The sequence below is a fragment of the Octopus bimaculoides genome, chromosome 5, assembly GCF_001194135.2.
Source record: "Octopus bimaculoides isolate UCB-OBI-ISO-001 chromosome 5, ASM119413v2, whole genome shotgun sequence".
In the NCBI taxonomy this organism is placed as follows: Eukaryota; Metazoa; Mollusca; class Cephalopoda; order Octopoda; family Octopodidae; genus Octopus; species Octopus bimaculoides.
In genome coordinates, this window is record NC_068985.1 from 76167190 (window position 1) to 76179075 (window position 11886).

At 38.4% G+C, this 11886-nt stretch overlaps 1 protein-coding gene across 1 annotated transcript in view; it reads left to right on the forward strand.

Moving 5' to 3' along the window:
- LOC106873590 (cilia- and flagella-associated protein 44) overlaps nt 1-11886 on the forward strand; it is a gene marked incomplete at its 3' end in the record, with an annotated part of 187418 nt that overhangs the window by 90905 nt on the left and 84627 nt on the right. The window contains exons 16-17 of the mRNA XM_014921024.2: nt 3937-4213; nt 9416-9459. Of these exons, the coding sequence (XP_014776510.1) occupies nt 3937-4213; nt 9416-9459 (321 nt within the window). The remainder of the gene's footprint in view (nt 1-3936; nt 4214-9415; nt 9460-11886) is intronic.

Consider the following 11886-nt stretch of genomic DNA (forward strand, 5'->3'; position numbering starts at 1 on the left):
ATATATATATATATATATATATATATATATATATATATATATATACACATCCATCAGACACCTACACCATTTCCATCTACTAACTTCTACTCATAAAACATATTCATTCTGAGACTAGAAGATACTTACCCAATGTGCCATGCAGTGTATCAAATCCAGAATTGGGTGGTTGTAAGAACCAAAAAAGGAAAAAAAGGTTATTAGATTTCCTTTAATGAGAATTTACCTTGGTAGTGCTAATATCTGTTTTGAGGAATGTGGCCAGCTGGCAGAAATGTGAGCATGCCAGGTAAAATGCTTTGTGGCATTTTGTCCATCTTTGCATTCTGAGTTCAAATTTCACCAAGGTTGACTTTGCCTTTCATCTTTTTGGGGGTCAATAAAATAAGTACCAGTTGAGCACTAGGTTTAATCTCATTGACTTAGTTCCTTCCCTAAACTTTCTCGCCTTATGCCAAAATTTGAAACTAATATTTGTTTAGTGGAGAGTTTCTGTTTCTGTAATGGGTCTGCCCTCCAGTTGACATAATACAAGATGCTCAAAACCTGACGCAAAAACCTGTCTGCATTTGAAAATTAATAAATGCTTCATGATGTGGGGCGTAAGCTTTGCCAAACTATGCAACAGAGCACGAAGATGTATTGCTCATTGCTTTTATCATTCAAACACTTTTGTACATTCGTTATTTCTTGGTAAATAATATCTGTCCATATCTTTTACTTTCAAATGGCTTTATTTACATTTTCATGATTACATCATCGGGAAGTGCATTAGTAACTCAAAATAACAAAGCTTTTTTTCTAATGTAGGACACTTGTATCTTGCTATTTTTGGTAATTATTAGCTTAAGATGTTGGCTCTCTCAGCACATTAATATCTATTATTAATTACGCATTAATATCTATTATTAATGATGCATGTGCAATTAGCTCTGAAATGAGCTGGTAGCAGATTAGACAATTCTCAAGAAGCCATGGTTGTTTCATATATATTGGAATGTGGTGTGTTGAAACGAGAGAATTTAAAGTATATGTAAGTTTTTGTGTATTTTTGTATTTATGTGTGTCATCATCATTATTATTGAATGTTAGTGGTTGGGTGGACAGTTCAAAAGCAGACCTCAAGATAAGAAAGGCACAAGCATGGACAGCTTGTCACAAACTAAAGAAGATCTAGGACTCCAAATTGCCCAGTTGAATCAAAATCAAGCTGTTCATTGCAACTGTTGAATCAATGCTGTTATACGGTAGTGAAACATGGGCATTGACATAGAAATTATCAAACAGTCTAGATCGATGATGCACAAGGATGCTATGAATGGCGCTAAATGTAAAATAGCAGCAACATATGACAAACGAGACCTGAAAGTTAGTGAGAAGATCAGGCAAAGATGGCTGTGACTATCTAGACACTGCATATGCCACCCTGAACTGGTAGCAACCAAATTAGTCTTGTGAAACCTACTTCATGGCAATGTAAGAAGAGGAAAACGTCCTTACACTTACATCAACAACTTGATTGCAGACACTGGCCTGAAATGTATCCAAGACCTCAAGGCAGTGATGTTGAACTGAGAAGTGTGGCTGGGTGAACTTTGTTGCTGTGGTCTAGGCTGGAACCTGGCCATAATAATAACTAATAATTGTTATTATCATCTTACATTCACTTTTCATACTAACATGAGATGGACAGTCCAACAGAATCTGATGAATAAGAGGACCACATAAGGCTCCAATGTCACATATTTATATTATTTTTAAGCCTGCATTCTCTCCCTAACGCAGGGCATGTTTGATATGCAGAAAGGAGTAAGAAGCTCTATGAGCAGTAGGGTCACTGGTTTATTAATGACATCAGCACTATACTGTTTGGAAGTTCAAATGGCAATGTAAACTGAGTGTTTCATTACTTGCAGTGCAAAATAAAATGTTGCAAAGAAATTTTCAATAGAGAAGCAATGGGCCCTAACAAATGAATATACTTCACAAAGACAAAACCATCCACTTGGTGGTCCATGACACTCTTTTCATTATGGGATACCATTGTTACTACTTTTACAGTTGTGTTTCTTTTAAACAAGTTGACAAGAGTTAGAATGTCCATGACAATTCATTCCTCACACCCACTCTTTCTCTCCTACTCCTTTTTAAAATGAACTTTATTTTAGAATGATCATTGTTGATGCTGTAACAGTTTTGTTGTTTTATATTCCAGTAATATTACATCTTTTTGTTTGGTTGTTGAGTAAACCTGAATTAAAACAAAAAAAAATAGCTAAACAAAATATTAGTGACAGTTCACTGCCTATGTATGTATGGATGGATGGATGGACAGATGGATGGATGGATGGATGGATGGATGGATGGATGGTCAGATGGATAGACGGACTGACGGATGGATGGACAAACGGATGTACAGACGAGTGGATGGATGGATGGACAGATGGATGGATGAATTGTTTGACTATTTATTTGTTTTTTAATAAATAATAAACAAGAAGAGTAACTCAACACCAGTTTATAACTAGGACTTGACATGGATGTACTATGTTTTAAATTTTAGAATTATAATACATTTAGAAATATAATATATTGACAAAGTTAATAATAATTGAAATTAAATCTTTATCTTCAAAGCCATTTGCACTGTCTTATGTGTGTATGTTATTATCATCATGAAACATGCCTGTGTCCTCATAAACAACTCAGTGACACTAGTAACATAGGTTTCTCATTACAGAACAGAACATGATAGTGTTAATGAGTTTAAGGCTTAGTTATAAACAGTGAAAATAGTAGTCCGTGCTGGTATCATCGTCATCATAAAGATCACGATCAGGATCATCATTATTATCATCATCATCATCATCATCGTTGTATTCATCATCATCATCATCACCACCATTATTGTTTTAGTGTCCACTTTTCCACATCTGTGTGACTCAAACAGAATTCACTGAGGCAGATTTTCTGTGCTCTTCCTGGTTGTCATCCATCCCTTGTTTCCAAGCAAAGTAATATTCCCCAATAAGCAAACACATTTTCATGGAAGATTAGAAATAAATGATGTCAGATGATGATGACACTTTTTTTACAACTGTTCTGTGAATCTAAAATATAGACACAAGCATGCATGCATGTGCACACACACAAACACACACACACACACACACACACACACACACACACACACACACACACACACACACAGTGGTCTTCTGCAGTAGTTTCGCCAGATAGTAGGTTGTGATTTGAGGTAGATGTAGATTTGGTTGATATTTCTAGCAAGTTTCATGAGCACATAGAAGCTTTTTGTTGGTTTGCTGATAACAGTGGCAGAACCTGTTATCCTCAAAGTACTTAGATGCAGATGAGTGTACTTATATTTGAGTGTTTTGGCTATGAACAAAGCACTATAACATGAATAATAAACTCTACATATTATCTCAATCTTTTATTTTTATACTGTTGTACATATACCTTGTTTTAGCTCTGCTTTCTTTTCTCTCCTTTGTTATTTTATGTGTATGCCAAGCATTTTTATCTCATATATTCATCTAATAAAAAAAAGAGACAAATTAAATTGGCCCATAGCTTGAGACTTACTTCAAGCTTTAACAAAACATTTGATGCAGTCTCTGTCCTTTCTTTCTTTCTTTCTCTATTTCTTTCTTTCTTTCTTTCTTTCTTTCTTCATTTTCTCTTCGTTTGGGTGTTTTGCTGTGTCCAGTCTGGCCACTCTGCTTTTATTGCATGTCAAAAGGTTATGAAATTGCATGACGTTTCTGTAAGTGAGGCTCAAAATATCAATTTAGATTCAACACAGTAGGTAATTATTTGCATGTTTTTCATAGAAGACTGATTTATCTCTCAACAAATGACAAAAGCCCGTTAATAATAAATGTTTCTTATCTCTCTGCTTTATTTATTCAACAGCAAATCCCAAACCCAGCTGTTGCTAGGTACAACTGATGGCAAGATCAGAGTGCATCACTTACCTGTTCCTGGTTCCATCAAAGAGCTCGGTCCATACTGGGAGTTTGGGATACATGATTCAGATTATGGCTACCTAACTGGTTTAGTAGTCAACTTTCAGGACAATTACCTAATATCTTCTGGTGCTGATGGAAATATCTTTATCTTTTCTTATATGTCACTAGACAAAATTGAAGAAAAAATTGCTGCTGCAGAACCATATATTTTCCTAGCGAAGGTAAGTAAGGGTTATACAATGTATTCTCTGACCATTTTATTTCAAGCTTCCCATGGTTATTAAATGAGAGAAATGAGCTGGCAGAATAGTTAACATGCTGGGCAAAATGTCTGGCAACATTTCATTCATCTTTATGTGCTGAGTTCAAAAAGGTCAATCAAATAAGTACTAGCTGAGCACTGGGTGTGACATAATTGACCTACCCTCTCTTCTGAACTTACAGGTCCTGTGCCAAAATTTGAAACCAATATTAAATGCACTTTCTATATTGAAGTGGCCAGAGTATCAATGTCATTTGTATTCTTATTTTTATATGAATACAAATATATATTTGGGATTGATGTAGTCTACTTGCCCACTCCCGCAAAATTTCAGGCTTTGTACCTTTGTTAGAAAGAATTATTATTATCACCATCACCATCATCATTGGAGAACATTCTGATCATTAGTGTTAGTGGGTAAATGGACATAAGCCAGAGCTGTGCAGTTCTAACTGCTTGAGAAGGAGGTAAAAGCCTTGTAAACCTTCTCAGGCAGTTTCAGTTGATTGATATGTAACCAACTGTTACACAAATATGCTGATGTGGACTTGGACATCATCATCCTCATCATCATCATCATCTTCTTCTTCATTTAATGTCTGTTTTCCATGCTGGAAGGGGTTGGACAGCTGTTCAGGCTCCCTGTCTGTTTTGGCATGGTTTCTACAGTTGGACGCCTTTCCTAACGCCAATTATTTTACAGAGTGTACTGGGTACTTCTATGCAACACTGGCATTGATGCTTTTTACATGACACCAGGACCTATGAGCCTGCGATATTAGGGATCCAAGGGAAACCACACTTTTACTTAGCTTGAAGTGTCTTTTCAAGCACAGCAAACCACCGGGAGTCTCAGTCCCTTGTCATCTCCTCTGTGAGTCCCAATGTCTGTAAATCCTTTCTTACCACTTTGTCCCACATCGTCATGGGTCTACCCTTTCCACATGTCCCCTCTATAATTAAAGATTGATACCTCTTGGTGCAACTGTTTTCATTCATACACATTACATGGCCATACCAGTGCACAACACATCTGATGCTACATATACCCAGTTTTTCTCTCAATCACTTACACTCTGTCGAATAGGCACAATCATATTACCTATCCAGCAAAGCATACTGGCTTCATTGCTTTCAAATGTTTGCACCACATTAAATCATTCTGATCATATCTTGATTAAAATTTTGTTACATCAGTAGATAAGGATAACATAGAGTTACCCCAGTTTTGTATGGTGATCACAAAAGGTTATGATCTTCACAATAAACTTAGATAAGACATGCAGACAAAAATCTGTTTACAGAAACTGAACTTATTCCTGGCATGAAGAGTTTACTGCAACTGGATTGAAGAATTAGTTAGGAAGTGTTAACAAAGCTGATCAATGTTGGTGATGGGGCCCTCTAAAATGAACGATTAGAATAGACTCCATAGCATATAGTAAAAAAGTGAGGATATAAAACAATAGATTAAGAGAAACTAGGGAGCAAATAAGAAAGGACAGTTACGAAAAGTATCACAACTAGTATCCTTGCAGAAAAATGGCCTTCAGTGAATCTTTGAAGTGAAACATGAAGGTTTAACTAAAGTGTTTGCAAAATTGTTGGTTCTTGTCATCAGTTCTGTATAATTTCTAGCTAATCTCTCTGGAACAATTTTCTTCCTGTCATTATCATCATCATCATCATCGTTTAACATCCATTTTCCTTGCTGGCATGGTTTGGACAGTTTGACTGGGGACAGGCGAGCCAAGAGGCCACACCAGGCTCAAATCTGATCTGGCAATGTTTCTACAGCTGGATGCCCTTCCTAACACCAACCACTCCGAGCGTGTAGGGGATGCTTTTTACATGCCACTGGCACGGGTGCCAATCAGGTGGCACTGGCATCAGCCACGTTCAGATGGTGTTTTTTACGTGCCACCGGCACAAGAGCCAGTCGGGGCGGGGATGGGCTGGCATTGACCACATTTGGATGGTGCTTTTTATGTGCCACTGGCATGTGGAGCCAGTCAGGCAGCTCTGGCAGTGACCCACGCATGAATGGTGCTTATTGCATGCTACCAGTACTGGTAAATGCCACAACTACAATTTCCATTTGGTTGAAATAAAAATGATTTGATTTGATTTTGATTTACTTGACTCAATAGGTCTCCTCAAGCACGGAATGTCGCCTGACAATTATTGTAATGTCTGATGCATTATCGTAAGGATAGGTAAAAATTTGTCTTCAGTGGTGCTATAATAAATTTAGTTTAATTGAAAGCTTTCAGTTGGGGTGGCCATCATTATCTAATGGCTATCTTAACCATTGTTGATTTTGGTCCTTTTTTTCTGAGGTCCAGTCACTTCTATGTAGAATGGCCTTGATGTGATCAAACTAAATTCCAGCTATTAGAACCATTCAATATAATATATTTAGTACATTAAGGGTGTCCTCTCAAACTGTTGTTGCATGCTTTGAGTCTTGAAGCACAGCTAAGGAATTTTACTATTTTGGATTCTGATCAAACTGGGAAACAAGAGAGCCATTGCAGAATATGTAGATATTGTGACCCTCATGTTATCAGACAATTCTGAAAACCAGGTGGTTGGTACTCTTTAGGTGGAACAAGCCAGGTGGTCTTACAACTCATCCTTTGGTATGGTAAGTCCATACTAGTTAGTGACTATTTCTTGACTGACAGTTCAGTTTATGATGTTTGATGTTTGCTTTGGTCCAGACTTCTTGGTGGATAGAAACTGGGATGACGTTACAACTGGAATAATTAGTTTCCTTCAGAAATGAGCTGAGAGGAGGCTATCTCTGGAAAATTGGGTAGACAAAGTGAATGCCAGCATCAGTTTTGGAATTTATTATTTACCTGTCTGTCTATTTTGCTTTTCTCTAATCTATTCTATTGAAATTTCAGCCTGGCGAATATGGAAAACTTCTAGAATTTCCTAGCCAGTCAGAACTTCTGGGGAGCATTGCTGGTTTGAGGTAATCTATACAGGTGTGATAGTGCCATCAGTCTATTCTGCTCAGTGTGCATGCAGAGTGATGAAGTGGCCCTTCATGCACAGTCATTGAGTATACACTGCTGACTCATGGCACTATGTCAAACAGTTGTCATATATAGGATGGATCACGCTGTCAACCAAGTTCATGATCACTCAACCATTTCCTGTGGCATGGAAGTTTATTTTTTTTTTTTTCTGACTGATAACTGTGGTGAGAGTGCTGGTGTGATGTAGTAGATTGAGATGATTAATAAAGGGTCTTGCTTTTTAACCTAGCTCTTATCAACAGATTCAAGTGCCACTTGAAGAGGAAGGCCACACTGCAGGAAATACTTCTTCCACTACAGTTTCCTGAAAATTGATTAGAGTTGCTATCATAGGCTAGATAAATGGGCTTACTGTGAACATGTGACTTAGGTTGCGATAAAGTTTGGGGAGAAGGTACTTGACTTTTGGTAGACAGGGTAGCTTTGTATTTATATGGATTCTTCTGGTTTACTCAAGGTGACTATCCCTCTCTTGAGACACTTTTTTTATTTCATTTACATACATATTACTAGCTGTATTTTACCAAACTTGTAAAATTTTCCAATATTTTTATAAACTTCCTACTCATCCATGAGTGAGATGGATAAATGGGCAAAATAAAAGAAATCACCACCACCATCGTCATCGTTGTCGTTGTCATCATCATCATCACTGTCAAAGAATAGGGTTTCATATATAATAAGAGAATTGAGGAATGCACTAACAGGATGAAGACACCTGTGTGTGAATTTGTTTAGTGTAGTGTTGCACTCCAAGAAGCACATGGCCCTTCACAAATTCATCAACTGGGTCCAATGGCATAGAGAACCAAGACAACTGGAGTTGACAGATTCATTGCAGCCTTCATCCACCTTCACAGCTGCTGTGTTGGTTCAGAGACAACTTGCTTCACCTGATCCACCATTGAGGACTTGACTCACCAGAGCCCCATTAACCAGCTCATTTCAGGTTTCCTGTTGAGCCTTCATGGCTACCAAAGTAGTCATGGGGCTCATGAAATCCTGCTGTATTTCATCCCAACAGTTCCAAGTTCAAATTCCGCTGAGGTCAACTTTGCCTCGCATCATTTTGGGGTCGTTGAAATAAGTACTAGTCATGTATTGGGGTCCATGTAGTTAACTATGACCCTTCCTGGAAATGTCAGACTTTGCACTAAAAATTTGAAACCATTGTTTTTTTGTTATCATCATCATCATCATCATCATCATCATCATCAGTATTATTATTACAGTTAAGGTGAGTTGTTAGCAGAATAATTAGCATGCCAAACCAAATGCTTAGTGACATTTCATCCAGCTTTACATTCTGAGTTCAAATGCTGCAGAGGTTGAATTTACCTTTCAGCCCTTTCGTGGTTGATAAAATAAGCACTAGTTGAACACTAGTGTTGATGTAGCTGACTAATTCCCACTGCATTGAAATTACTAATTTTGAGCCAAAATTTGAATTGATTATTTAGGCAATAAGCTGATATAGTCATTAGCACAGAAAACTAAATGCTCTGTGGAATTTCTTCTGGTATTCTACATTCAGAGTTCAAATTCAGCAAAGATAGTGGGGTCAAAAAAATAAAGTACCAGTTTAGTGCTGGGGTTCATGTAATCAATTAAGCTCCTCCAACTAAAACTGTTAGCTTTATGCCAAAATTTGAAACAATACCATTGTTTGTATATAAATATAAACAAACCAACATTTTTTTTTATATATAAGAGTTGAAATGTGTAATGTAAGATACAAATAAGATGATTTATTTTCAAATGCAAAAATGCCCTTAGAACAGCCGAAATATTGGGTAAATTACCCTTACAAAGTGGAAAACTTGGCAACAGACAGCCATATATTTATATACACCTAGTTGTACATTTTGTTTTATAGCATCTAAAATGTGGATTAATTTGTCAGTAGGCAGTTTAGCTTAATGGTAAAGCATTTGGCCAGAGTCTTCAAGAAATGTGGATTCATGTTCCATGGCTGTTTGTTGATCAATTTTTCCACTTTGTAAAGGTAAGTTACCCAATATTTCTGCTGTTCTAATGGAGTTTCTGTATTTGAAAATTAATAATCATCTTATTTGTATCTTACAATACCATCATTATTTTCTATTCCACAGGAGAAACTGTATGTTGATGATTTGGAAGATCCAACAGCTTACAGGTATTTTTTTTTTAACTTCTTACATAAGTAACCCATGTGGGAATCCTTATATGGTCACTTGATCTGCTTGAAATTGTAGCTAAAAAACTGTCAAATTACACCATACTCTACAATTACAAAAATGATAGAACACATTGGAAGGATGATTTTTATCATAAGTCTATTTGGCTAGGATTGCCCTGGAGCTAAACAAGTGAAACATAGCCCGTAAATCACCTTGATCCTGTAATCTCATTTGAGCTGTGTCTCCTTTTCTTCTCTCTCTTTCTTCCACTACTACTATACAGTCCTGTGGCTTTTCAACTAAACTACTATTTTACAACACTGTCCTGCATACTTGTGGCGTTTTCCCATACCTTGGAAGCCACCTGTTCGGCAATTGTACCATTCAGAAAGACATCAAGGATAGGATCAGCACAGCCCATATGGCTTTCAGAAGACTCTCCAAACAAGTCTTCCTAAACCACAGCCTCACCGTCTAAATGAAAATCATGGTATTCCAAGTCATCGCCCTTTCCACACTGCTCTATGACTACGAAATTTGGGTATTGTATTGACGAGACTTAAAGGAAATCAAACCTTTCCAACAGCACAAACTTTGAGCAATCATGAGGATCCAATGGAAAACTATATTAAGGTAAAGGTAAAGTTACCTTTCCAAGTTATACTGAATCATAAGGGCTAGTTTCCTGATTTCCATGGTGTATATGTTCCCTACTTGGATGGGACAGTGATCCATTGCAGGATTGCTAATTTTTGCCAGACTGCAGCAACATGAAATGATGTGTTTTGCTCAAGAACACAACGTGCCACCCAGTTCATGAATCGAAATCACAATCTTACAATCATGAGTCCAACACCCTAACCACTAAGCCACGTGTCTCCACAAAGACTATATCACCAATGAAGAGGTTCTGCTCGACCGCCCGGCATTGAAGCTACCATGGCATGCAACTACCTCTGCTTGTCAGAACGCATCATTTACATGTCTCAAACACCCCACCCCCATCAATTCGTCTTCATAGACTAAACCTCAGGCACCAGATCTCGCATAGCCTCCAAATTCCGTTTCTATGACCAGCTCAAGGCCACTCTCCTCCATTGCACTATTACCCCAAATACCTAGGAGACAATTGCCAAAGACCACCCAAAGTGGCAGCATGTCATTGTCTAGTGAATGGACCCAATGGAAAATAACAGACATCAAGAGCTAGAGATCAGACAGTGAAGACACAAAGAACAACTCACACTTCCTCATCTGCCACCAACTCTCCTTTGTGATAAATGCCCCTGGCTCTTCCATACCAACTCTGGCCTGAACTTCCACCCCCAGGTACTGGCACACTTCACTTCCATCAGCATGAAGAGGGTCAATCAATTGCTACAGATTTATTACTCAAATACAAGTTAATTCCACCACCACTGTAATATATATATATATGAATCAGGCATGTACCATCAGTAATTACTTAGGGTAGGCAGTTGGTGACCTCGGGTAGAGATGGTGAACATCTCATCCGTCATCTATTACCGCCTGACTGTCATGCCTTGTCCCAACACTACCATCAACAAACTGGAATGCATGCTCTTCCGCTTTTTGTGGAAAGGAAGTGTTCTGATGGTTAGGTGATCCATTTGCTGTCAGCACCCACTAAATGGAGGGTAGACATGCACAGACATGCACTGAGACTGCGACATCTCTCGCGCTTCATAGACAAAGGTGAACAGGTGTGGTCACCATTTGTGAGGCGTGCTTTCCCGCAGCTTGTCTCTTTGGCCAAGCTGCAGTTATGGATCAAACAGAGACTGAGTCTAGGGGAATGACACCATGATTGCCACCTTGCTCTCAAGCAACTCTGCCATCCGGGACCATACTTGTGTGAATTCAGTTCCACAAAGGTGTTCTATAGAGGCTTAGTGGAGGGAAGATGCAACGATGTTCTTGAGGAGAGTTTGGGTGTCAACGGGGAACACCTGACCTGTCTCTATGGGCCGAGACCTATGGACAATCACCAGAGATCCCTAGCCTGGCAGTGCTATCGGGAAGCATTGCCTGTTCAGGATAAGCTCTACAGGCATGGTTCAAGATACACCGGACCGACTTGTCTGAGAAGCGGTCAGAATGATGAAACCATTCTGCATGTACTTGTGCAGTGTCCAACCATTTCAGACCTGTGGACTTAAGTCGAACAGCTGCTGTCATGTGTGGGACGAATTCAGTTATCAGCCAAGTTTATCATGAATATTGCCCTACCACCTTTCTTTAACCAGGAAGGCAAGGCAGTTTTCATTGTACTGGTGGCTATGGTGAAAGAATGTGTGTGGTGGACTCACGTGAAAGGTTTAGAGACAAACACTTTCCTCTCTGGCCAATCGCTCATCAACTTTTTCAAGTACTACTTGAAAAGGAAGATGAGAATAGGGATG